This window comes from Embiotoca jacksoni, unplaced genomic scaffold, assembly GCF_022577435.1.
Source record: "Embiotoca jacksoni isolate LCO1_2020_lvr unplaced genomic scaffold, fEmbJac1.0.p SCAF_53, whole genome shotgun sequence".
NCBI lineage: Eukaryota > Metazoa > Chordata > Actinopteri > Embiotocidae > Embiotoca > Embiotoca jacksoni.
The window spans coordinates 134,574-162,500 of NW_027185407.1; the positions used below are offsets into that span (position 1 = coordinate 134,574).

The 27,927-nt window shown below is 48.6% G+C and overlaps 1 protein-coding gene across 1 annotated transcript in view; it reads right to left on the reverse strand.

Annotated features, from left to right (window-relative positions):
- Positions 1–2,437: 2,437 nt before the first annotated feature.
- dicer1 (dicer 1, ribonuclease type III) overlaps positions 2,438–27,927 on the reverse strand; it is a 29,288-nt gene continuing 3,798 nt past the window's right edge. The window contains exons 3-29 of the mRNA XM_069172478.1: positions 27,531–27,731; positions 27,295–27,457; positions 27,023–27,153; positions 26,577–26,711; positions 26,343–26,500; positions 26,071–26,239; positions 25,011–25,483; positions 24,632–24,764; positions 24,188–24,430; positions 23,915–24,072; positions 18,245–18,377; positions 18,068–18,143; positions 17,822–17,961; positions 17,076–17,255; positions 16,761–16,974; positions 16,529–16,682; positions 16,263–16,445; positions 15,346–15,451; positions 14,978–15,153; positions 12,496–13,219; positions 11,869–12,021; positions 10,171–10,809; positions 9,833–10,088; positions 8,124–8,392; positions 7,733–7,895; positions 7,547–7,622; positions 2,438–7,158 (exon numbers count right to left, since the gene is read on the reverse strand). Of these exons, the coding sequence (XP_069028579.1) occupies positions 6,993–7,158; positions 7,547–7,622; positions 7,733–7,895; positions 8,124–8,392; positions 9,833–10,088; positions 10,171–10,809; positions 11,869–12,021; positions 12,496–13,219; positions 14,978–15,153; positions 15,346–15,451; positions 16,263–16,445; positions 16,529–16,682; positions 16,761–16,974; positions 17,076–17,255; positions 17,822–17,961; positions 18,068–18,143; positions 18,245–18,377; positions 23,915–24,072; positions 24,188–24,430; positions 24,632–24,764; positions 25,011–25,483; positions 26,071–26,239; positions 26,343–26,500; positions 26,577–26,711; positions 27,023–27,153; positions 27,295–27,457; positions 27,531–27,644 (5,685 nt within the window). The 5' untranslated portion in view covers positions 27,645–27,731 and the 3' untranslated portion in view covers positions 2,438–6,992. The remainder of the gene's footprint in view (positions 7,159–7,546; positions 7,623–7,732; positions 7,896–8,123; positions 8,393–9,832; positions 10,089–10,170; positions 10,810–11,868; positions 12,022–12,495; positions 13,220–14,977; positions 15,154–15,345; positions 15,452–16,262; positions 16,446–16,528; positions 16,683–16,760; positions 16,975–17,075; positions 17,256–17,821; positions 17,962–18,067; positions 18,144–18,244; positions 18,378–23,914; positions 24,073–24,187; positions 24,431–24,631; positions 24,765–25,010; positions 25,484–26,070; positions 26,240–26,342; positions 26,501–26,576; positions 26,712–27,022; positions 27,154–27,294; positions 27,458–27,530; positions 27,732–27,927) is intronic.

The following is a 27,927-nucleotide window of genomic DNA, read 5'->3' on the forward strand; positions in this document are numbered from 1 at the left end:
CTGAGTCCATAAAATGTCTCCTCATCTGAACACTGGTCTGGTAGGAGGAGACCAAATCTCCCTGAAGCGTACAATTAGTGGAAATGCAGTGAAAACCTGCCGTCTGGAACGAAGCCGGAGCCGAGATGTTTTTCATATATTATTATCTGTATAATAAGTTTTTTTTTTCTTCCAGGAGTTGACTTGACGAGAGACAGAGACACACAGACAGACAGACAGACAGACAGACAGACAGAGACACACACACACAGGCTGATGCGAGTATGTTTCCATCAGCAGCCTCATATCAGACGTGTGCTTCACCTCCTCTCGTATCATATTTAAAGTCGCTCTGATTTCGTCGCCCAGTTGATGCATATTTCTCATTTAGGTTAAATGAAGGAGACGTGGTGTCAGACCTAACCACAGCTCATTACCGTCCTCGCAGGAGTACAGGGAGCAATTTACCTGCAACACTCCGTGATGCCGAGTGAAAATAGGCCAAGCAGGAGGTGGAATGATGTTTCTAATTACGGAGCAGCTCCTCTGCTCCTCTGCTCCTCTGCTCCCACGCTGCTGCAGGAACAAACCTCATCTCAATATTTACGTCTCATCACACGTCTGGGAAGGAGTTGTATTAAAAGGTGGAGGAGGACCTGTGGCCTCAGAAGGCAGGTTGGGTGGAGGAGGTGGAGGGAGATGGAGGAGGAGGGAGATGGAGGAGAGCGATGGAGGTGGAGGGAGGAGGGAGATGAAGGAGGAGAAGAGAGATGGAGGTGGAGGGAGATGAAAAAGGAGGGAGGAGGAGGAGAGAGATGAAGGTGGAGGGAGGAGGGAGATGAAGGAGGAGGAGGGAGATGGAGGTGGAGGAAGATGAAAAAGGAGGGAGGATTAAGGAAGAGCAAAAGGAGGAGCTGCAGCTTTCAGCCTTGTTAAAGTTGACATGTTAATTATCTCAGCAGCTCCTCTTCCTATTGGCTGACACTTCAAATGCTCCAATCAGCTTTCATTCTGCAACAAACACAAACCACTGATGATCCAACTAATAACAACAAGAGGGCAGATATTAATCAGATATTAATCAGATATTAATCTGATATTAATCAGATATTAATCAGATATTAATCTGATATTAATCAGATATTAATCTGATATTAATCAGATATTAATCTGATATTAATCAGCTACAGACCAGAACCTGCATTAACCATAACATACAGCTGATCTCAGATCTCTTTCTCAGGATCACCAACAGTGATCAAACTTTTATCTTCACATTTTATCAACATGTCGGCCTCTAAAGTTGAATAAATTATGAATGAAAGAGGATACGAGTTAAATGAACATGCAGCTGAGCTGACTGTAGCCCGGGTGTTGCGGTGAACCTGTTCTCCGGGTGTCCCTGCTGCCGGGTCCCCGGGGCCCGATAAGGCTGCTGTGGTGAATAGTCAACAGGCTCCTCCACCAGCTCCTCCACCGGCTCCTCCACCAGCCAATAAACAGGGTGCTGCTGACGAGCCTCAGACGGCGGGAGGCTGAATGAAACCAGGCGTGAGCAGAGAGTCCCGTCAGGAGAACAGGGACCAGGTGTTGGACCTCCGTCATCAGGGAGGGACATTTCTGTCTCAAATGTTTAGAAAGATAAAGATTCAAAGTTGAGCTGTTTGATTGGATCCAGCGCTTCTGTCACTGTCAGCAAAATATTCCATGTTTTCTCATCAGGAGTGGGCGTGGCCAAATGGCTCACTACCGCCCCACAGCTGCTGCAGCTACTTTCACCTACGTGTACCGAATATGGTGAACACGTGCATCATACCGAGCTGCAAAAAAGTCTCCTGGCACCATGAGCGAAACACAAGAGGAAGTCGGCCATTTTGAATTTAGTGGCCATTTTTGCAGATTTACAGGAGTCGTACACTAACGAATGTTTTCCTGTACTTTTGCCAGCAGTTTGAACAGATGCACCTCAAAACAGCCAAGAAAAGAGTGCTGATGAGACACAGCGCCACATAGTGGACACAAGTGGTAGAAAAGTGCAATACTTCATCTCCAGCACCAACTGCACCGGACCCAACGTCTACAAAATAATATGCTGAAAAATCCACAGCTGCTTGCACCCGTCACAACGGCCCGCAGGTCAGGACCTGATGGACCTGATGGACGGGTCAGGACCTGATGGACGGGTCAAGATCTGATGGACGGGTCAAGATCTGATGGATCTGATGGATGGGTCAGGACCTGATGGACGGGTCAGGACCTGATGGACGGGTCAAGATCTGATGGACGGATCAGGACCTGATGGACGGGTCAAGATCTGATGGACGGATCAGGACCGGGCCGAGCTGCACCTCCTCCTACAAAATTTAACATTCAGAAATAATGTCTAATTTAACAAGTTAAACCTGACTTTAGATTATAAACGATCTTTAGAAGATGAACACACACACACACTCCAGAGTGAATGACATACCATTACTTTATTGTAGATATACTGGGCTACAATTATAAAAAAAAAAAAAAATATCCAAAGAAAACAATTAAAGGTATTTGTGATCCATAAGGTGCAGACCGCAAACCACTGCAGCTCGGTATTACAGTATGAGTGAGGAGTTCAATTTCAATTCCAATGTCCCTTAAATATCGGCTGCAGGTCGTGATGGCCCATAAGTTCTGGTTCTGTTCACTCTGCTGGTGTTCTGCTGCTCGCTGCTGGTTTATGAGACCGATATAAGATCCCTCCACGATTATCAAGTTCACACTGACCAGTCCTTAAAGGAAAAACCCACCCGGAGACACAGATACAGGTGGAGGAGATACTGCCTGTCAGAGGTCAGAGTTCAGGGGTCAGGGGTCAGATGCAGCTCCTACATGATGTAAAACTCTCAGTTTGGACTCAGTGGATGTAAACTGGATTTTTTTATTTTGACAGCGATCGACAGAAAACGATATATTTGATCCTCCTGTTTCACCATCTTCATCGTTGACCTCCGATGAGCTCGACATCTTCCCAGGAATAGAGTCTGATAATAAAATGTGTGGATGGAGGGAGTCCGTGCTGAATATTATGGCGGTCCTACGTTGGAGCTAAGAAGGAAGGACAAGACGTTACGTATCCAGTCAGATCAGGAAAACATGACGAGCTGGCTGCTGTCAAACAGGAGAAACATCAGAACCACGTTGGAGGTCCGTGCAGCTGCACAACAGAACTACAGGAGGACCGGCCGCTCGTCCTCGTCTACCGTCTTCAATCAGACACGAGACTTTCACTAACATTTCTTTTCTGTCGATTAGCGCCAAAAAGTTCCAGTTTCATCCACAGTGAAGCTGAAGTCCAAGTTCAGGCAGCTTGAACGCTCGCAGGACGTCTGCGGCTGCAGCTGGACGACGACACCGAAACCAGATTCTGGTCTCTGGTCACAGATGAAGAAGTTTCCTCACCGACATTCATGCTAAAGTTTACTTGAACTTCTTTAAACGTTGGGACACTTGAGCTCCGAACTGTCGGCCGAATGTTGAAGCTTCGTTTACAGCCTTCGTGTGTTGTAGGACTCGTTTTATGTCCATTAAAGGAAGGAAACACGACGCCAACGTTAAATCTAAATCCTCCCACACGACTTCAGACGGCCGATCGGCATCAGAATCATCAACCTGATGATGCTGGACGAGCTCGGAGTGGATTTTTCCTTTAAGTCTCTGATAAAGGGGCTGCAGGAGGTTGGTCTTGTAAAACAGTGGAGTGGGGGGGCGGGGTGGTTGGGGGTGGGGGGGATTAACCAACAGGGTTCACGTCCAAACAACCTGTTTAAGGCGGGACGTCCAGATATTTTAGCCTCAAATTACACATTTCTTTTTACAGTGTATTTATCAGGTGATAACCCCCCCCCCACCCCCCCCCCCCCCTATTCTGTTTAAATGGGACACCAGCAATTGAAACAGCAGCAAAGCCTGAACCACAAGTTACTACTTTACATTACAGCATCGTATATACACGTCTTGTTTCCTCCATTGTTCACTCCCTTTCTCTGACATGAGGTAAAGATGGCGCCCAAGTGCAATGCTCAATTTTGCTACATGTACAAAAAAGGAGAAAAATAAAATAGTCCGCTCTGAACTTCAGCGTCACAGCGACCTCCACATCACCGAAGGGCAGAGGAACAGACGAGGTCGCAGCGCTGACACTTGTGGCCGAAGACATTATTTGAGATCCTTATTTTCCATCAGTCACAGATACAAATACAGTGGGCGTGGCTCCAGTTCACATTCTGTTTTAATAGGAGGGTGAGACGGGGGGGGGGGGGCGGAGGGTGAGACGGGGGGCGGAGGGTGAGACGGGGGGGCCGGAGGGGGCGGAGGGTGAGACGGGGGGCGGGGGGGCCGGAGGGGGGCGGGGGGTGAGACGGGGGGCGGGGGGGCGGAGGGTGAGACGGGGGGGCCGGAGGGGGCGGAGGGTGAGACGGGGGCCCGGAGGGGGCGGGGGGGGTGGGGGGGGGAGACAGCTGACGACAGACTGCACTCTGACAGTAACAGGTTGTAGATGATGTACGATAGTTTTGTAGTGTAACTGATTTTTTCACAATAGCTGAAGGATTTCAGAAGTTCACAGTCTTTACTGCTGAAACGCCGGTCCACCCAGGAACAGAAACAGGACGACATCATTTTCCTCCAATCAGCTCAGGTCTTCTTGTTTTACAGACTAAAGATCTTCAGGCCCAACTGAGTCCTAAAAGCTCCGGTTCACACTGGTTTCAGATTTAAACTGTAATGAATCTCAGGTATGTTTCTAAGAAGACTTCAGCCCGGCCAGAGTCTGACTACAGGAGTACAGACTGTCTTTAGTCAGCCGGTCAGGCTGAAGCCATTTAACGACATGGCAAAGCAGTTATTTGGAGAGGAACTAAAATAGGGTTGAAATTGTCAGCTGAAATATGTTTAGTTTAGAAGAAAAAAAACAATTTAACTGCTTTTACAAATTCAAATGAAGTCTACAAATGAATAAATGTTCAGTGTGATTTAAATCCAGTCTGCTGAGCCTGATCTGTTTCTTTTACATTGGACAGACGATACTGACGTCGCTGCCACTCACTGACGCGAGTCGCCATCTTGTGGATATCCCACCGAGACCGCTGTCCTTTGAGGTAGTCTGCTTCCCTGTCCTCAGATACACCGACACAGTTTGGAAACCACACAGGTAAACGTCTCCTCCAACCCTAATTATGAAGAGACGGTGAAGTATTTCTCCGTCCATGTTTAGCAGTGTCTTTAGCGTTGAATCTGATCACCTCTGCAGCACTGAGCCTCATCTCATCAACCTTTCCTGGGATCTTAAACGGATGAAGTTAAACGGATGAATGCTGGGGAACAAAACAAACCTTCCTATCCCCACCCACCAAAATCATCAAGACTCAACCTCAAGCACGGGAGGGGGGGGGGGGGGGGGAGTCGACAGCACAGCTCGATGGCTGACCGACGGGACAACCAAACCAAACAGATTTCAAAAAAAAAAAAAAAAAAGGGGTCAAATAAAGAGGTATTATAGTTACAGTGCAAAAAGGATGAGAAATTCAAGCTCAATACAAAAAACATAGCACCAAACAAAAAAGAAAAAAATAAAGACAAGAAAACGCATGCAATTAACTGAGGTATTCAAGTGAAAAAGGGCTTAATGATGAGGAAAAACAAAAAGACATTTAGCAAGAAGCAAAATTTGTCTGAACGAAACCGGCTGGTATCTTTATCCCGAAGAATCCCTTCACCTCATCGTGTCACATCTGCTCTAGCTTTGGTAGGTACGGGATGAGCAACACAAAGACTACTTGAAGAGATTCAGCGTCTTACACGAGTATCCAATTAGTAGAAAAGTCTGCAGCATATTGAACGTGTGATATGTCTTCCTCATATCAAAACGGGATGATTCCTGCGTGGAGACATTTAGTGCGCAAAACAGGACTAATATTGACCTCCATCCACTAAGTATCAAAACATGTTAAACCAAATTACCAAGATAATGCCATAAACATCTAATATCGCTCTCACACTCTAGATATATCCATAGATTTAGAACATTTATAGAAGCCATCCAGTTGTCATGGTTTATACATAAGCTACAAGAACATGCAACCTCAAGTGCGCTTAAAAACTAGTTTAAATTACAGTAACCGGGAATGTTGAAATTCCTATCCGTGTCGCAGGATGAGGGAGAGCCTTCGTATCTAAGGCCAAGAATATCATCTATGGATTTCTTTTTTCTTCTTCTTTTGTTTTATACATATGTATATATATATATATATAGATATATACATATGTATACATATATATATATCTATATATATATATCTATGTACTTTGCTACGTTTATGATTTTGGTGCCAATGTGACCACACAATTCTCAAAATAACAGACCCTAATGGAATAAGTGCAAAAATGATCAAGAATACCATTTCCAGACAGATTTCAGACAGAAGTCCACCAGGTTTGGCTCCAGTGGTCATCTGTTCGCCACGTCTGCTGTTAGCGTCTTAAAACCGCTTTAAAACTGACTGGCACTAGTGCACAGGCTGAGGAGTTTAGCGTTTTTTTTTTTCCTTCCTACATATTTTGATTTACACCTCTGATTGAACTATGTACAATCTAATACTACACAATAAGCATAAGCCTCATCTCACTGACACAGAGGTTAAAACTAAACAAAAAGAAACATGGTGAGGAATTGACACGTTGACCTGACCTTCTTAAACACTTCACTAAACATTAATAAAGCACTCATGTGATTACACAAAGCAGAGAGGGAAAGTAAAGATTGTGTTTGCGCAAAACAAAACAAAAACTGAAAAAAGGTAAAAGATCTGATGTGAAATCTGTCTGCTTCTTCTGTCGTGTCTCCACAGTGTTCCCTGGCCGCCTCGGTCGAGCCGTCACAGGCTGAAGATTCAGGGATCAAAGCGTCGCTGGGTCGGGAAGCCGAGGTCGCCTTCCCTCCGTGATCAATCAATAGCTTAGGTGCTAATGCTGCGAGCTCAGCTGGTTTGGACCTGAGGTTGATTGGCTTTGAGGCTGCGAAGAGCTCGTCGCGCCGCTGCCGACTTGGCGATCCGGTAGCTGCGGCCGACGCCTTTAAACTTGCCCTTCCCGACGACCTCCACCGTGACCCGGACCTTCCCATCGTACGTCCTCTCTGCAGGGCTGCAGGCACAAGAGACGCAAACACTTACACTGCATATAATACATACACTAACCTGAACACAGGCGTTCACCCCCTGGAAATATTTGACATTTTAAAAGGTTCAATAAGTACGATTATTACTTTACAGCATTCAAAACGAATTCATGTTATTAGACATGCTAACCAGCTAGCCGTCCTGTCTCGTAATACCACTATGTACCACCAGAGGGGTCAGTGAGTCACCGTTCAGGATACCTACACATGAAGGCTGTAACACCTGCACTCCGTTCACGCGCACCTGCAACAGTCCCAACTCACTGATCCACACGCGTGTTTACACGCACACATGTGTTTACACGCATGACTGCAGCAGCCTTTAATACAGACGAGTGAGTGTTGAGCTTCTACCTGAACTTGGCAGTTTCTGGTTCCATCTCCAGCAGCTCCCTCACAGGAGAGCGTGGCACGTTGGCAGAGAACTTCTCTGTGTGTGGGGGGGGGGGGGGGGGTCATACAACATGTGGACACCACTGATGAATATTGTGGTCATCAATCATGACGTTGAACTGGAACAACAGGTGTGTGTGTGCTCACCTATTAGTGGCCTCATCATTGGATAATACACCTGCCACACCGTCTCCAGGGACATCCTGCTGTCCATGTAAATGGCTCCGGCCAGCGACTCAAAGATGTCCCCCATGGCCTTCGGGACTTCGATGTCCTCCTCCTTCTCCTCGTCTTCTTCAGAGCGTCTCAGCTGGAGGCGACAACACAAAAGGCCGTTAGCTGACGACATCTCAACACGCGTCAGAACAAAAGGAGCTTTGGAGGCTTGAACGATCCGACGGAGGAGTTTCAGAAGAAATCGATCCGACACCGTTCTCCTTCAGGAGAATCTTGTTTGGACGCTGACGGTTATTTCAGGGTTCAAACCTCCGGCGGTTGTTTCCGGTCCTTCCGTCCCAACACCAGAACCACGACTCACCTCCGAGTCCATTCCTTGCATCTCGTTCTTCTCCAGCTGAAACTGCACGAAGTCGTCGATGACGTGGAAAAGCTCCGGCGAGATGGCCTTGAAGTACTTGTGGTAGTCGTACTTGACGGCCAGAGAGGCAAAGATGGTGTTGTTGACGAGCGCCGAGCGCAGGTCGGTCAGCACGCCGGGGGAGTGCTGCCGCGGGTCTTCATAAAGGTGCTTTGTTATGAGGTAGTCGAGGATTGCATCACCGAGGAACTCCAGCCGCTGGTAACAATCTGAGGAGGAAGTGAAGAGGTGGATTAAAATACAGGTTTAATCCACCGGATTAACGATTCGCTGCAGCATCATCAGCAGGAACACGGTGGTGTCTGATGGCTCTGCTTCAGTCCGGCTGTGGTTGCCATGGATTCAGTTCATCCACTGCATGCTGGTTTTATTCACTATTTGAATAACTGGCCCCTTTAAAACCAGGCTGAGACATCCTGACAGGACACATTGAGCCACAGAGCAGGTACCACAGGATTAAAATGGATGGGTATTATTTCCTGCACAAGAGCTTGTTATTGTTATTGTTATTATTATTGTATTGAAAAAAAAATAAAATAACATGCAACGAGCAGAGAAGCTCGCCTGCACGCTGCCACTCTCCTGTCAGTCTCAGCAGGGGGCGCCACACACACAGATTCAGCCGAGACAAGGAAACTCACGATACCGCCATCTCCAAGCCCGAATAACTCATTAAAACAACGGCAGATAACTTCAGACATCTTCAACATAAACGTGAGCTTGTCCTCAAGGACGGATGTCCAGCTTATAAAAAAGGTGGACGCAGAGTGTCTGAAGGAGGAAACACATCAGACATCTTCAAACTACATCTTCATCTACGCTGATTATAGAACGTGTCCCGTTCATAAACAGACGTCATAAAATGTGCTGCTGAAATCTTTCTCCACATCCCAACTCAACCAGTTCCAGCTGAGTGAGTTTAATGTACAGACAGTCGGACGAGCTTTTTAATAGGGCACTAAAAACAATGGAACTGATAAAGATATGAATAGTATTAATAATAATAATAATAATAATAATAATAATAACACTAACAGTCAGAGAAGGTTATCATACCATGAAGAACTGGTCTTGTTGAAACCTCGCTGCATGACAACCATCAGCAGAACAACCACCACACATCTCCAACCCTCTTCTGTGGATCATGAATCACTGCGACACCACCGGTAGAAGGTGGAGATCTAATATGTCGTTTTATGGAGCCACCACATGTATGAAAATATAAAAACATTTATCGTCTCTGGGTCTGATCAGTTAAAACAAAGCAGAAGTGCCTTAACCTGCAGGGCCACTAGGGGTCACTAATGTCTGGCTCCAATAAACTCATTGAAAAAGAATGAACCTCATGAAATAGTCAGTAAATGTCATTAAATAAATCTTCAAACCAGCAGCTCACAAACAGGTGACATCACGGTGGGATCAACAAACAGCAGTCTGACAACCGATCGATTCCAAACATACAAGGATCCATTACAAACCAAGTTAGTCATTATTTCAACCTTTTAAGTGACTTCTGTTGCATCTGATCTAAATATTACAGCATGAACTGCCAACATCACCATTTATCTAAACTAGTATTTCATATCTTTGTGAACAGTAAAGACTTTAAATGCCAGCGAGCTGCAGTAACATTAGAGGAGGCGTCCGACCTGTGATGGTGTTGTAATGGTAGGACGCGTGGGTGAAGGCCTGCAGGAGGTACGCCTTGTTCTCAAACGTGTAGTTGATCTTCTTCTCAAAGTTTTCGAAGCCGGAGATGAGGTGGTGGAGCGTCCGCTCTGCGTCCGGATGGTCCAGGAGGCAGCGGGGGGGGATCTTCAGCCAGCCGTAGCTCAGGTCCACGGCGCCGCTCAGACAGGCGTGCAGCACGGCGCCGGTCAGGACGCCTCGCTGCAACGGCAACACCTGAACTCAGAGAAACACACGCCGATCAGGGCGGCTGCAGACCGACCCGCTACCTGAGAACGGGGAGGGCGGGCCGTCTCACCTTGAGGCCCAGCGAGCAGAGGAACATCTGGGCGGCTCTCTCTCCACAGCTGGTCAGGTAGCAGCCCAGCAGCGCCTCCACGCAGTCGGCGATGCTCTTGTCTGCGATGCACTGCTCCGTGTGCAGGTCGTAGGAGATGGACTGCTTGCCGAGCTCGGTGCCGCAGTTCTCCTCCGACGGGTTCCAGAAGCCCACCACGAAGTCGTCCTCCTCCCCCGCCTTGCTGGGGTCCAGGTAGCACATGGCGTCCCACGAGCTGTAGTCGAACTCATCGGCCGACGGCCCGCTGGGCGGCTGCTCCGCGGGGTAGTGGGGGGCGGTGGGGTGGTGGGGCTTCTTGGGGGCCTTCCACTCGTACGGTGCCTCCACGGAGGGGGCGGGGCCCGAGACGGGGGGCGGGGCCAGAGACGGGGGGAAGGTGCTCAGAGAGATCTTTTTCCCGAATGCTCCGGAGCCCAGCAGCATGTTGTCGATGAAGCGGATGTGCTCCTTGTAGTACTCCAGGTCGTCCTCCATGTTCACCTCGTCCTTCGGCTCGTCCTTCAGCATCAGCTCTCCGTCTTCGTCCACGTCTTCCTCTTCATCATCCTCCTCAGAGTTGTTCCCTGATCGCCCGTTGGCCAGCAGCTCCTCTTTGGCCTGAAAGAATCACACAGACAGGAGGACGGTGAGACAGGACAAGGACACCGAGAGGACGCGTCCGTGGTCTATTATACTATAATATAATAGCTACCTGGTCTATTATACATGAGGCTCCTGATGGCTTTCATTCATACGGACAGGAAGTGGTAATTACAGGCATTTAGAAGAAGCTTCCTGCTGCAGGTGAAACAACACAACGTGCCTGTCATGTGACTTCAACAGGTGTTTGTGTTGTGAGGAGATCACTCACAAACCTACTGTTGCTATTCACACCATAATAATCCTGGGAATACTTTTTAACACGCAGAACATGAGAAATGGTCCATAAAATAAATTAATAAATAAATAGATCTTTTTCAATAATATTTTTGTATTCTTTGTGATAATAAACATATTTGTGGTTTAAACAAATTGAATGAAGTCTTGTTTGTGATCATTAATAGATGATTCTCTGACATACACCATTTTATCAATCTGAATAGTTCCATACATTTAATAATAAAATTCCTGAGACTTACAAACATTTTAATAATTAACTTTGGAGAATTGCTGCTACTGTTGATGCAACAGGTCGTGTCCCATTTCCTCCATTTAACATGTTAAGTCCAACTCCTTCTACCTTCGTTCTGAAGGGCGACCATCCCGTAGAGGGCGCTGCCAAGTGCTCCTTTATCACATTCACTTACTGATGAGGCAGATTGGTTTGATCCAAAAATGTGATATGATAAAAGAAAATTTTGAAGTCTCCTTTGTTTCCGGTTGTCTCCTTGGTTTATATTTTAATATTTGCACTAAGAGTTTCCAGATGTGTTCTATTTAATGCACTGAGCTGTTTCTATTATACATGAGGCTCCTGATGGCCTTCATTCATGAGTGAAAAGCTGAGGGGACGGGGTAGAAGTCTGCCCTCTGGTGGTCACACAGCATCACAACACTCACAACAGAATCAACAAACACATCCACAGACCGATTGGACCTCAACACACTTCAATCATTCGTCTGCAGGAGAGCTGAAACAGATCCACAGCACAGAGATAAAACAGGAAGTCCACTGACCTCCTCCGAGTCCAGTTTGTCGATGCTGCTCCTGTCCTGGTTGACCACGTATGCAGGAGGCAGCCAGTTCACAGGAGGGTCGAAGATGGACACCACCATCCTGCTGGGCAGCCCCTTCTTCTTCCCCAGACGGTACAGGTTACAGTTGCTCACCTGGACAACGGACACGGCGTCAGTAACACGAGGTCGTTTACCAAAGGCAGCTTCAGTCCACCAGTGAAGACTGATCGTCCTGTTATTCTTCTGCTCTGATGCAGACGGATTAAAGATCAGCAGGTTTCTGCAGATCTTCTCCCGAGATCACAACAAAACCACTCAAACACAGACAGTGTTTGAGTAGGACCGCATCACTGCAGTTTACTTTCCTAATTTTTCTACAAAATGATACAGAACTACAAGCACAACATGGTTTAGTTCTTTAAGTCCGCTGAACACACAAAAAATGATCTTTCAATGTGTAACATATCAGGGGGAAAAAAAAATCTAGTTTTTAATAATAAATCAAAAATGATTTGGGTCATTCTTCCCATAGTGACGAGCTGCTGCACCGCCCTGAACAGCAGACCGTCTGCTCCTCAGGTCAGTCAGTGAGGAGTAATAATAAGAATAATAAAGAGGGCGTCTGACCTTCTTGCTGCGCATGTAGCTGAGCCGTCCCTCGTGAGCGTCGGGGTAGGTGCAGAACAGGTAGGTGGTGATGGCGTGCTTCAGGAAGGAGTCTCCCAGCATCTCCAGCCGCTCCAGGTTGAAGCCGTCGCTGGCGTTGGAGAGGGTGAGGGCCTGCAGGATGAGGCCCGGGTTGGGCCCCAGGCTCTTGGGGGAATCTCCTGCGGGGCGTCCGTACTGGGGGTCGGGGGAGTCGGGGGCCGTGGCTGCCGGGCTGCAGACTGAGGTAGCTTTATGTGTGTGGTCTGAGGTCCTCCCTGCTGTACATTCATCGCTGGGCTGAGGAGGACAGGAGCTGAGGGGGGGCTGCACAGGAACTGAGGTAGAACTTTGTTTTGATTCGGGGCTCTGCCGTCCGGCGGCTCCCGGCGGCGAGCGTTGGCAATTGTCACGTTGGAGAAGGTGCTTGTCTCGGGGGCCGTCGTCGTCTCCGTCGGCAACGAGGGCGGTGCCGTTAGTTAAGTTCCTGGTGCAGGGGGCGTCGCCCGCTTCCAGGGCCGTGAATGGCTCCTGCTCGGGCGTGGAAGAGTGGTCAGTACTGGGAGGTGTTCGGGGGGCGGGGTCAGAGGTCACAGTCTCCTGGTGCTGACAGGGACCGTCACCTCCCTCGCTGCAGAACTCAGAACAGGAGATGAAGGTTTTACTGTCGATGGATCTCTTCCAGCCAAAGTCCAAGTTTGGATATCTGACGCAGAAAGACAAGAAGGGTCATCAGAGGAACAGAACCAACTTCTAACATGTTCAATGGGTCATCAGAGGAACAGAACCAACTTCTAACATGTTCAATGGGTCACCAGAGGAACAGAACCAACTTCTAACATGTTCAATGGGTCACCAGAGGAACAGAACCAACTTCTAACATGTTCAATGGGTCACCAGAGGAACAGAACCAACTTCTAACATGTTCAATGGGTCACCAGAGGAACAGAACCAACTTCTAACATGTTCAGCGGGTCACCAGAGGAACAGAACCAACTTCAAACATGTTCAATGGGTCATCAGAGGAACAGAACCAACTTCTAACATGTTCAATGGGTCACCAGAGGAACAGAACCAACTTCTAACATGTTCAATGGGTCACCAGAGGAACAGAACCAACTTCTAACATGTTCAGCGGGTCACCAGAGGAACAGAACCAACTTCTAACATGTTCAATGGGTCATCAGAGGAACAGAACCAACTTCTAACATGTTCAATGGGTCACCAGAGGAACAGAACCAACTTCTAACATGTTCAATGGGTCACCAGAGGAACAGAACCAACTTCTAACATGTTCAATGGGTCATCAGAGGAACAGAACCAACTTCTAACATGTTCAGCGGGTCACCAGAGGAACAGAACCAACTTCTAACATGTTCAACGGGTCACCAGAGGAACAGAACCAACTTCTAACATGTTCAACGGGTCATCAGAGGAACAGAACCAACTTCTAACATGTTCAATGGGTCACCAGAGGAACAGAACCAACTTCTAACATGTTCAATGGGTCATCAGAGGAACAGAACCAACTTCTAACATGTTCAGCGGGTCACCAGAGGAACAGAACCAACTTCTAACATGTTCAACGGGTCACCAGAGGAACAGAACCAACTTCTAACATGTTCAACGGGTCACCAGAGGAACAGAACCAACTTCTAACATGTTCAGCGGGTCACCAGAGGAACAGAACCAACTTCTAACATGTTCAACGGGTCATCAGAGGAACAGAACCAACTTCTAACATGTTCAATGGGTCACCAGAGGAACAGAACCAACCAAGAGACACTTCACAAATACTTTCCGAAATGTCATGTTCAGTGAGGAACTTCCTCCCTGCTCATTACGGTTTCAGGATGGTGGTCTCGGACTGGACGGTGGTCTCGGACTAACCCTTTCACGAAAAGATCTGTCTCCGTATTTCACAGTATTCAGAGTTTGTACATCTGTTGCCTCGGTAACGCTCCTATGCTCGCTGGATGAATGCTAACTGCTCAATGGACTGAGCATGCCCAGTTGAGACTCCCTGTAATCCTTCTACGTTCATACCACAGAAACATTATCATCTTTCACCTTTCATATGTGATGATCAACATGCAGCAGAAAAAATCTTGAATGTGAGGATGATATTAAAGCCGGTGTTTGTCCTCCTTTTGGTCTGACAGCTGACATTATGAACACGAGTTAATATGACCACCAAGATAGTTTCATGATGTGATGACTCAACATGAGGCAGAAGCTGAAGTTTCTTCAGTCAGGTTCTGGTTTCAGTTTGTGCAATCTGATGATCAGTGGAAACTGAACCTATTAAGTTCTGGTGAACTTTCTGACATTAAACAGTATTTCAGCACAGATGTGCTCTGCGACTGCTTCTTTCTTAAACATAACGTATTCAGTACTTTTAGTAAATGAGCCTCTCCTCATGCCCCCTCTGAAGAAACTCGAATGTTTTGTTGGAAGCAGCAACCTGAAGTCGGGGGGCAGCGTCTGGGCTCCCACTCCGGCCTCACTGGCCGTCTGGGCTCGGAGCTCCTCGGCGGTCAGCAGGCAGTGGAGGCGGTACAGGATGCTGGGTAGACACACCGCCTTCCTCCACAGGGAGGCGGGGATGGGGTGGATGGCACACAGCTCCGGAACCAGGATCTGATCAACACAGGACAGCGTTAACAGCAGGCCCGTTGGACCGTAACGTGTTAATACTGGGTCACTGTAACCCGGTTTATAAACCTGCTGGAGTTATACAGAACATACAGACTCTCCACACACACAATGATGATCTATAAAGAAAAGTGATGCTCAGCAACGATCAGCTGATTCCATCAGAGGCAGCGTCACCTGTTTGTTCTGCAGACTCTCCCACTTGGCCTTCCTCTTCTCTGCACTGCTGAGCGGCAGAGCTTTCCCCTTCTGGTTCAGGTGGCGAGGGGTCAACAGGTTCAGTCTGAGGGAGGACAAGTACACTGATGTTATCCCAGGCATTAAACAATGGACCAAATAAAGGACAAAAATAAACACCATGATGTTTGAGGCTTTGGAAAATCTGAACATAATACAATATTAATCAGTTCCTCCAGGAGTGTTTTTGTGATTGTTGCATTAAAAATGTGGTGGATTTTTATTTGTTTTTAATTTTTGTTTTTTTTAAGCACTCCCTCCTAAAGAGTACTATTGCTGACTTCCTGTGATAATAATCCTGCTGCACATCCCAGAAATATTAGTCTTCTAATGTGTTTTTCTTTGTGTTGAACCATCACGGGGCTCAAAGTGATAAAAAGTCTCAAAGTTGAAGCTAAAAGCTCATTTGAAAATATTATTTTATGTTACTAAATTCTCTGTTGACAACAGTTTCTGCAGAAGAATCTTGGGATTTTTGCTAACTTGCAAGCGCTCACAAAAATATAGGAGAGTGCTTAAATATCCTTCAGTTATTGTGATCTCAATATTTCCTGGAGCGACTGATTGAACAAAGTAATAGATCTCTGATGGACACTGTTTCTGAACACAGAACTGACATTTCGTGTTTCACATATGACATCATAACAGCCTTAAAATGTGTGCGGTGCAAATCACATCATAAAATATGTTGGCCAGTAACTAACAGTAGACGTCAGTACAGAGGTGTAAAAATAATCCTTTTTTTAAATTAAAAAAATCCTGCTCTTTAATGTGAGTAAAATGTAAACCAGTTAAGCCGTTACATCCTTCTGTCAGACGTATTGATCTGTGTCCAGCTCTGTGTTGGTGCTGCAGACCTGGAGGAGGTGTGGTCCACGTCCAGGAGCGGCTGGTTCAGGTTGGACAGGTCCAAGTTGTACTTGGTTTTGTAGTACTCGGCGAACGTCTCATACTCCGGCGAGGGAAACTTGCTGAGCGGCGTCAGGTCGGTGTAGACGTCGGCGACGTAGAAGCGGTGAGGCTGGTCGAAGTTCCGATACCTGGAGAGGAGCAGCAGGACGGTTATCATGATCGCTTGAACAGTTTAACATCTGAAACACTGATTGATTTAATGCCGTGGTACCTTGGAATGATGACAGCATCCTGGTAGTCCTCCAGCCTGAAGGTGAAGGAGTTCTGCTTGGTGTACTGAGTGGTAGGAATGCCGGTGCGGGCCTCAGACCTCTCGATGTCCTCCATGAACTTAAAGTCCATATCTAGAGTGTTGGAGGCCCCGACTGAAGAGCAGAGGGAGGATGACGATCAGCGTCTTCACACAACCCGAGGAGTAAAAGTGTGAGCGGTGTTTCACTCACCAACATTCAGAGGTAGAACGCAGTAGGCGGAGTCAGCCAGCGTGGGCTTGAACTCCAGTGCAGGTTTCTCCAGGCGGAGGATGTGGGAGAAGATGTACTGGTGCAGGCGGGTGATGAGGTCCAGCTGCCCCGCGCTCAGAGTGAAGCCGGACTTCTGCAGCTCGATGGAGATGGTCACTTCACCGGAGCGAGTGTACACGGGGAAATGAGGGATCTGGAGGACGAGAGGGACAGCTGGTGAGGCCTCATGTCCACTGCTGAGGGACACAGAGGAGATGAACAGTGTGGTCGGGAAGTGTTCACCCGGCAGCGTACTCGAGGTATGGGTTTGGCAGTCAGGATGCCGAAGCAGCGGGTGGTGTCCTCCGGAGGGTACAGCTTCCTCCGGCGGAAGTTGAGCTCATCAGGGAGGGGGGTGGTGAGGACCATCCCGATCACATACAGGTAGTAGGTCTGCTCCGGGACAGCGTAACTGTCCCGTAGACACTCTGGTATCTGGACGGGACAGAGGACAGACAGCACAGATGAAGTACTGTTGTTTTGTTCATTGATGCTTTGACAGATGATTCATTTAAATAAAGGGAGGAGGGGAACAGAATTGAATGTATTCATTACCTGAAATAACTAATAGTAGGGAAACAGTACAGAAGCCCAGAGGGTACAATCTAAACTTTAAACTAGGGGTCTCTAACCGTTTTTCCTCTGAGAGCTCCTCATGTTTAGTGACATTTATTCACATCGCTGAGCTCCACCCAAACCAGCTGAATCAGCCTTTTTTATGTGAACAATAACAAATTGATGCTGAACACACATTTTGTATTACAACAGCTACAATTCAACAGCATGTGCAGTTTTTTTCAGTATTTTCTGCACATCTTTTCATATTTTCAATTACACGGATGTTCCCTAAAAGCATCCTTCAGTGAACACAACTCCTGTTTGGCCAAACTGATTTGAAAAGTGTCAAATAAATCATTCTAATATCAGATTTAACGAATGAAATCCAGTGTTTCCCTTCAATTGGGACCCCCTGCTGCTGTGAACAGGTGTCACTGACGTACGGCTTTAGGGTAGCACTGCCTCCTCTTGGTAGAACCGGGCCGGCCTGGGACGCTGGTCTCCTCCTCGTCGTGAAGGTCCAGTTCTTCCTCATACTTCACCGTCTCCTTCCCCACCGGCATCAGGTGATCATCTAGCTCACCTGGGGAGGGAGGAAGCCAAAGGTGGAGGAATATAAGGAGAAAATGCGTAACGACAGGTGGGAAAAGTTCAGAGTTTCTCCTCAGACAGCTGAATTCTAGTTTTACCTATTTTGTGGAGTTTCTCACAGCAGACGAGGGCCACTGCTTTCTCTGCCAGTCGGGCACAGTTCATGGTAGGACCCTGTGAAGACGTGTCAAGAGAAGAGGAGAGCTCGTCATACAGAGCAGTCTGAATAAATAAAAAGGCTGGAGGACATCGTGTTGATCTCCTGCAGATCTCACCTTCACAGGGACTCTCAGAGGAGAGTTTATGGGTAAGTAGAGCGTGGACTGGAAGCGTCCATCGCCCGTCTCCGCTGTCTTACATTTGGGTGCGAGGTGTGTGAACGGGTCACTGGGCAGACGGGCACAATACCTGGAAAAAGAAAACATAAAAGGTTTTAAATGACACTATTTAGAAGCAGATTAAAGTTTGCTTTGTTAATGTTACGTCCTTTAAGAATGAACGGTGACCCGCCTGTTAATGTGTCCGACGGTGTAGTGTGTCCGACGGTGACCCGCCTGTTAATGTGTCCGACGGTGTAATGTGTCCGACGGTGACCCCTGTTTATGTGTCCGATGGTGACCCACCTGTTAATGTGTCCGACGGTGTAGTGTGTCCGATGGTGACCCACCTGTTAATGTGTCCGACGGTGTAATGTGTCCGATGGTGACCCACCTGTTAATGTGTCCGACGGTGTAATGTGTCCGACGGTGACCCACCTGTTAATGTGTCCGACGGTGACCCACCTGTTAATGTGACCCACCTGTTAATGTGTCCGACGGTGACCCACCTGTTAATGTGTCCGACGGTGACCCACCTGTTAATGTGTCCGACGGTGACCCACCTGTTAATGTGTCCGACGGTGTAATGTGTCCGACAGTGACCCACCTGTTAATGTGTCCGACGGTGACCCGCCTGTTAATGTGTCCGACGGTGTAATGTGTCCGACGGTGACCCACCTGTTAATGTGTCCGATGGTGACCCACCTGTTAATGTGTCCGACGGTGTAATGTGTCCGACGGTGACCCACCTGTTAATGTGTCCGACGGTGACCCACCTGTTAATGTGTCCGACGGTGTAATGTGTCCGACGGTGACCCACCTGTTAATGTGTCCGACGGTGACCCGCCTGTTAATGTGTCCGACGGTGACCCGCCTGTTAATGTGTCCGACAGTGACCCGCCTGTTAATGTGTCCGACGGTGACCCACCTGTTAATGTGTCCGACGGTGTAATGTGTCCGACGGTGACCCACCTGTTAATGTGTCCGACGGTGACCCACCTGTTAATGTGTCCGACGGTGACCCGCCTGTTAATGTGTCCGACGGTGTAATGTGTCCGACGGTGACCCACCTGTTAATGTGTCCGACGGTGACCCGCCTGTTAATGTGTCCGACGGTGACCCGCCTGTTAATGTGTCCGACAGTGACCCGCCTGTTAATGTGTCCGACGGTGACCCACCTGTTAATGTGTCCGACGGTGTAATGTGTCCGACGGTGACCCACCTGTTAATGTGTCCGACGGTGTAATGTGTCCGACGGTGACCCGCCTGTTAATGTGTCCGACGGTGACCCGCCTGTTAATGTGTCCGACGGTGTAATGTGTCCGACGGTGACCCACCTGTTAATGTGTCCGACGGTGACCCGCCTGTTAATGTATCCGACGGTGACCTGCCTGTTAATGTGTCCGACGGTGTAATGTGTCCGACGGTGACCCGCCTGTTATTGTGTCTGACGGTGACCCACCTGTTAATGTATCCGACGGTGACCTGCCTGTTAATGTGTCCGACGGTGACCCGCCTGTTAATGTGTCCGACGGTGACCCGCCTATTAATGTATCCGACGGTGACCTGCCTGTTAATGTGTCCGACGGTGACCCACCTGTTAATGTGTCCGACGGTGACCCACCTATTAATGTATCCGACGGTGACCTGCCTGTTAATGTGTCCGACGGTGACCCGCCTGTTAATGTGTCCGACGGTGACCCACCTATTAATGTGTCCGACGGTGACCCGCCTGTTATTGTGTCCGACGGTGACCCACCTATTAATGTATCCGACGGTGACCTGCCTGTTAATGTGTCCGACGGTGACCCACCTGTTAATGTATCCGACGGTGACCTGCCTGTTAATGTGTCCGACGGTGACCCGCCTGTTAATGTGTCCGACGGTGACCCACCTATTAATGTATCCGACGGTGACCCGCCTGTTAATGTGTCCGACGGTGACCCACCTATTAATGTGTCCGACGGTGACCCACCTGTTAATGTGTCCGACGGTGTAATGTGTCCGACAGTGACCCGCCTGTTAATGTGTCCGACGGTGACCCGCCTGTTAATGTGTCCGACGGTGTAATGTGTCCGACAGTGACCCGCCTGTTAATGTGTCCGACGGTGTAATGTGTCCGACGGTGACCCGCTGTTAGGAAAAATAGTAACTCATTGTCAGTGTGTAAATTAAGTTACTGTTATGTGTGAAAAGTTTTCTTTAATCTATGTAGATAACTGTAGTTGAAAGGTCACTACTACATACACAAACCACGAGTTCCTCTCTTGCAACAAAGGAACTGACTCATCTAATTTAGCACACACTTTGATTAAAAGCAAACATACTCATATAGGGTGCAAAGGGCATTGAACCCCTATGCACTCACGTTACAGAACATGTGACCTTATCTATAGTAATGTAATCACGTGATGTTTTGTAACCCCATACGTACAATAAAAGGAGCAAAGAGGGAAGTCTGATTCGGAGTTGGCTGATGCCAGGTGAAGAGCTTACAACTCTAAGACCCTGCACGGACTTCCCTTGCTGCAAGTAAAACTCAGATTTGGGTCCAAGCCTTGTGTTTGTCTGACTGTGGGTTTGATTCTTATCCTATCAGCGCTATGTTATAGTTCTGAACCTAACACCCGCCTGTTAATGTGTCCGACGGTGTAATGTGTCCGATGGTGACCCGCCTGTTAATGTGTCCGACGGTGACCCGCCTGTTAATGTGTCCGACGGTGACCTGCCTGTTAATGTGTCCGACGGTGTAATGTGTCCGACGGTGACCCGCCTGTTATTGTGTCTGACGGTGACCCACCTGTTAATGTATCCGACGGTGACCCGCCTGTTAATGTGTCCGACGGTGACCCGCCTGTTAATGTATCCGACGGTGACCCGCCTGTTAATGTGTCCGACGGTGACCCGCCTGTTAATGTATCCGACGGTGACCTGCCTGTTAATGTGTCCGACGGTGACCCGCCTGTTAATGTGTCCGACGGTGACCCACCTATTAATGTGTCCGACGGTGACCTGCCTGTTAATGTGTCCGACGGTGACCCGCCTGTTAATGTGTCCGACGGTGACCCGCCTGTTAATGTGTCCGACGGTGACCCGCCTGTTATTGTGTCTGACGGTGACCCACCTGTTAATGTATCCGACGGTGACCTGCCTGTTAATGTGTCCGACGGTGACCTGCCTGTTAATGTGTCCGACGGTGACCCGCCTGTTAATGTGTCCGACGGTGACCCACCTATTAATGTGTCCGACGGTGACCTGCCTGTTAATGTGTCCGACGGTGACCCGCCTGTTAATGTGTCCGACGGTGACCCGCCTGTTAATGTGTCCGACGGTGACCCGCCTGTTATTGTGTCTGACGGTGACCCACCTGTTAATGTATCCGACGGTGACCTGCCTGTTAATGTGTCCGACGGTGACCCGCCTGTTAATGTGTCCGACGGTGACCCACCTATTAATGTATCCGACGGTGACCTGCCTGTTAATGTGTCCGACGGTGACCCGCCTGTTAATGTGTCCGACGGTGACCCACCTGTTAATGTGTCCGACGGTGACCCACCTATTAATGTATCCGACGGTGACCTGCCTGTTAATGTGTCCGACGGTGACCCGCCTGTTAATGTGTCCGACGGTGACCCACCTATTAATGTGTCCGACGGTGACCCGCCTGTTATTGTGTCCGACGGTGACCCACCTATTAATGTATCCGACGGTGACCTGCCTGTTAATGTGTCCGACGGTGACCCACCTGTTAATGTATCCGACGGTGACCTGCCTGTTAATGTGTCCGACGGTGACCCGCCTGTTAATGTGTCCGACGGTGACCCACCTATTAATGTATCCGACGGTGACCCGCCTGTTAATGTGTCCGACGGTGACCCACCTATTAATGTGTCCGACGGTGACCCACCTGTTAATGTGTCCGACGGTGTAATGTGTCCGACGGTGACCCGCCTGTTAATGTGTCCGACGGTGTAATGTGTCCGACAGTGACCCGCCTGTTAATGTGTCCGACGGTGTAATGTGTCCGACGGTGACCCGCTGTTAGGAAAAATAGTAACTCATTGTCAGTGTGTAAATTAAGTTACTGTTATGTGTGAAAAGTTTTCTTTAATCTATGTAGATAACTGTAGTTGAAAGGTCACTACTACATACACAAACCACGAGTTCCTCTCTTGCAACAAAGGAACTGACTCATCTAATTTAGCACACACTTTGATTAAAAGCAAACATACTCATATAGGGTGCAAAGGGCATTGAACCCCTATGCACTCACGTTACAGAACATGTGACCTTATCTATAGTAATGTAATCACGTGATGTTTTGTAACCCCATACGTACAATAAAAGGAGCAAAGAGGGAAGTCTGATTCGGAGTTGGCTGATGCCAGGTGAAGAGCTTACAACTCTAAGACCCTGCACGGACTTCCCTTGCTGCAAGTAAAACTCAGATTTGGGTCCAAGCCTTGTGTTTGTCTGACTGTGGGTTTGATTCTTATCCTATCAGCGCTATGTTATAGTTCTGAACCTAACACCCGCCTGTTAATGTGTCCGACGGTGTAATGTGTCCGATGGTGACCCGCCTGTTAATGTGTCCGACGGTGACCCGCCTGTTAATGTGTCCGACGGTGACCTGCCTGTTAATGTGTCCGACGGTGTAATGTGTCCGACGGTGACCCGCCTGTTATTGTGTCTGACGGTGACCCACCTGTTAATGTATCCGACGGTGACCCGCCTGTTAATGTGTCCGACGGTGACCCGCCTGTTAATGTATCCGACGGTGACCCGCCTGTTAATGTGTCCGACGGTGACCCGCCTGTTAATGTGTCCGACGGTGACCCACCTATTAATGTGTCCGACGGTGACCCACCTGTTAATGTGTCCGACGGTGTAATGTGTCCGACGGTGACCCGCCTGTTAATGTGTCCGACGGTGTAATGTGTCCGACAGTGACCCGCCTGTTAATGTGTCCGACGGTGTAATGTGTCCGACGGTGACCCGCCTGTTAATGTGTCCGACGGTGTAATGTGTCCGACGGTGACCCGCCTGTTAATGTGTCCGACGGTGTAATGTGTCCGACGGTGACCCACCTGTTAATGTGTCCGACAGTGACCCGCCTGTTAATGTGTCCGACGGTGTAATGTGTCCGACGGTGACCCGCCTGTTAATGTGTCTGACGGTGACCCGCCTGTTAATGTGTCCGACGGTGACCCGCCTGTTAATGTGTCCGACGGTGTAATGTGTCCGACGGTGACCCACCTGTTAATGTGTCCGACGGTGTAATGTGTCCGACGGTGACCCACCTGTTAATGTGTCCGACGGTGTAATGTGTCCGACGGTGACCCGCCTGTTAATGTGTCCGACGGTGACCCGCCTGTTAATGTGTCCGACGGTGTAATGTGTCCGACGGTGACCCACCTGTTAATGTGTCCGACAGTGACCCGCCTGTTAATGTGTCCAACGGTGACCCGCCTGTTAATGTGTCCGACGGTGACCCGCCTGTTAATGTGTCCGACGGTGTAATGTGTCCGACAGTGACCCGCCTGTTAATGTGTCCGACGGTGTAATGTGTCCGACAGTGACCCGCCTGTTTATGTGTTCGACGGTGTAATGTGTCCGATGGTGACCCACCTGTTAATGTGTCCGATGGCCGTGTTGATGGTGACCCGCGGACCTCCTCCGTCCTCAGATCGAAGGACGTACGGTGGGAGGATGTTGTCGTCGTCCAGCACTTGCTCCACCTCAAACTCGCTGACCTCCACCGACTTGGAGCATTTATTCCTCAAGATCTGTTGAAAAGAAGATGATCTTCATCATCAGCACCTCGTTCATTTTTAACTATCTGAATATATCTGAGATCGGTAGTCCTGTCAAAGCTGCCGGTCTGAGTTGAGTCCGACAAACCTTCTCGATGGCCTTGTAGGTGGTCAGATCCTCCTCGAAGGCTTTGGTCCTCTCCGTGTCAGCCAGCATGATGTAGTTGGAGACGGGAGCTCGGGCTCGGCCTTTGGACTGGACGTAGGACCTGTACTCTGTGGGCAGGTCGAACCGCACCACCAGGTTACACTTTGGGATATCTACACCCTCCTCCACGATGCTGGTGGCGATCAGCAGGTTGGTTTCATGAGCGCGGAATTTACGGAGAACCTGGAAGAGAAAGATTAAAAACAAATATCAGAAAAATGACTGAAGAGCTGTGATGGTGTTCACGGAGATCCTCATTTTCAACATTCTCTTCTTTCTATCTCATCAGATCCCACAAGCGACAGACACCTGCAGCATCCAGTGTGACATCACCAGACTGACGAGCAGCTTAAAAATGTCCCATGATGCTCTCTGATGACGTACCTCCTCCTGCTTCCTGAACTCCACCTCCATCTGCTTGTTGCGCGGCTGGTTCTTGCCGATGCTGTGTCCGGTGATGAAGTTGCTGCTGATGTAGGCGAGTTCCGGGTCCTGCTTCCCCGCTTCCTTGATGAGACTGAGGAACAAACAAAGGGCGTCTGATTAATCAGCAGCGGTTGTGTGTTAGTGGTGGACGGGAGGAAGAGTGTGGAGCAGGATGAGGGAGACTGACTGAGGTCAGAGGGAGGAGGAGGTGGCCAGATCAAACAAGCAGATTAACTTTTATGCATCAATAACAAATACAAAATCTATTATTTGAATTTCTCCAGCACAGTCATTAAAGGGAACATTAAACATCTGTAAGATGGTCAAAACGTCCTACCGGTTGAGGACCACTGCCGTGTAGCGTCTCTCCACGAAGATGATGCCACACAGGATGTTGGTGAACGGTGAAGGAAAGTTGGCTTCAGGCCTGTCTTTGGACTCCACCTCCTCATCCTCATCTTCGTCCTCCGAGTCGCTCCAGGACACGTAGTTGTCCTGGTTGCGGTTGTTGTACCACTCCACGCTCTCGAACTGCTGCCGCTCGAAGGGCTTGTACTCTCGCAGGATCTCGATGAGCCGGAGGACCTTGGGCGTGACGAACTTCAGGTCCAGGGCGGCGGGGGAGAAGTTCTCCTCACAGAGCGCGTGCACTTTACGCAGGATGGTGTCGGTGAAGAGCAGGAACTTCCTGCTGAGCTCCTCCTGCTCATGTTTGATGTACTTCTGCAGCTCCCGCACCATGATGCCTGCTGCCTTATCGGCACACCAGGGCCCGAGCACCTGCAGCACGGCCCGGCAGTCACTGAGGACCTGCAGAGGACAGGGACCGTGTCAACAACACTGTCGTGGACCCGGTTCTACTGCAGGTCTGATCAATGTTTCACTTTAACCTCATTATTACACAAGGTCAACTGATACATTGATCTCATGTAACTATTCATTAGCTACGCTTTGACTCTATTTCCCAACTGTTAAATGTGGTTTTATACAAAAAATAAAAATAGAAACAAGAATCTTCTCCCACAAAATTCTTAAAAAACATATCAGTCACAAAACAGCAAATTATAAGAAATGTGATCACATTGTGTTAATGTCTGTCCCGTCATGGTAAGATCATCAGTTGCTTTCTGTTCATCTTATTGACATAATCTTCATCTTCCTGATTCTTTACATACTTTAAACAGTTAACAAGTGTGCACACAAAGAGAACTTCATTTCCTGCTGTTATTTAGTCCAGAATATTCCTTTTTAGTTTAGTCTGGTTCCCAGACAGGCTGCGTGGCGATACGGGAGCATTTTTCTAACCCTTTTTTGTTCAGTTAGTAAAAACAACTTTCACATGATCAAACGATAACTAAATTACAGAAACTAAAATGTAAAAATGTTGGTGCTCTGACCTGTTTGGAGATGAAGGTGGGGTCGCGGTCCTCTCTGGCTGCAGATATTTGACAGTCATGGAGGAAGTGGAGAGCTTCATCCAGCTCGGCCTGCAGACGGGAGGACAGACCGCTCTTATCCACGTAGGGGCCGCAGTCCAAAACCACCTCTCTGGGCTGGGACGCGTATCTGGGCGTAAAAACATGTTAACACAGGTGTGATAGAGAAGGCACTGATTCAGTTATCAGATGATTCTACAAATGCTACTCAGTGAGGTCCCCAGCACCAGTACCTGTCCAGGACCACGAGGTCGGTGGCGGTTTCAGCATTGCTCTTCAGGATCCTCTCCAGGTTCTGGATCTTCTGCTCCAGTTCAGACGGGTCACACTTTCCATTCAGGATGGACGCTGTGAGACCGAGGACACGAGGACCTGAGCATCCCTCAAACAGCTGCAGGCACAAAGGACAGCAGTCATCCTCTGGTCTCTTTAACAGTCCTCCAGAAGAAGATTATTCTGTCTGTTACCTTCATGATCTCCCGGTACGGGTGCTCTGTGATGGCCAGGTGACAGTCATCAAACACCACCAGGTTAATTTTAGACAGCGGTAAGATTTTCCTCCTCAGAACATGCAGGAAAATGTGGCAGGTCATGACCAGCACCTGTAGAAGTCAGGAGGATGTAGTCACGAGATGTTATATTCGGGAGGATGTAGTCACGAGATGTTATATTCGGGAGGATGTAGTCAGAGATGTTATATTCGGGAGGATGTAGTCAGAGATGTTATATTCGGGAGGATGTAGTCAGATGTTATATTCAGGAGGATGTAGTCAGATGTTATATTCAGGAGGATGTAGTCAGATGTTATATTCAGGAGGATACAGCTTCCGTGAACGAATCAGAAACACAAACCATGGTGGAAGCACAGTGATCACAACAACCTATAAAACATAAGAACAGCATGTTCATGCACCTGATTGTGGATGATCTGCTGCCTCCATTGCTGGTCCGTCCATGATGAGGTCTCCTCCACGTCTGTGTAACCTCCCACCTGGAGGTCAGAGTGAGTCCTGACTGCAGCTGCCTGCTGAACTACAGACAACACTGCACAAAAAATACAAGTAAAAAAAGAACATCAAGCTCAATCCTTTTATACACTAGAGACTTCTTTCATTTTAATAAGCAATACCAGACAGTAGATTTCTTTAATTTAGTTTCCATTGGAGCACTGTGTGCTGCAGGTACCCGAGTTCACCAGGAAGACAGTCCTCTTTGCATTAGCTTGGTAATGTCCTCGGATTTGGTGGGAGAGCTCTTTTGTTAGAAGTACTGCGATGAAGGTCTTCCCTGAGCCGGTATTCAAGCAGACGATAGTGTTGTGTTCAAGAGCTGCTTCCAGAAGTTCTACCTGTGGAGAGAGTTTCAGGTTCAGACTAAGAGGAGGTGACGGAGGGCAGGAGGTCCAGAGGGCTGTTACAGACCTGATATTTCCTAGGTGTGTAGATGTTGTCATGGATGGCCTCCTGCTGCCACGGCAGACCGAAGAAAGGCCCCATGGGAGACGTAGCAGGGGTGACGAGCTGCAGGCCTGCCATGCTTCAAACAGGTGGAGGTGAGGGGGTGGGGCTCCTCCAGGTGTCACCTTTATCTCATTTCATCCTCCTGTTCTTTTCTCACGTTCACTGACAGGAGAGACAGAATATTATATTTCTATGTACATACAGATGAAAGACACAGCAGCAGACCATCACCGGTAGACTGTCCACCACCATCGCAGGTGACCGTCCACCACCATCGCAGGTAGACCGTCCACCACCATCACCGGTAGACCGTCCACCACCATCTCAGGTAGACCGTCCACCACCATCACAGGTGACC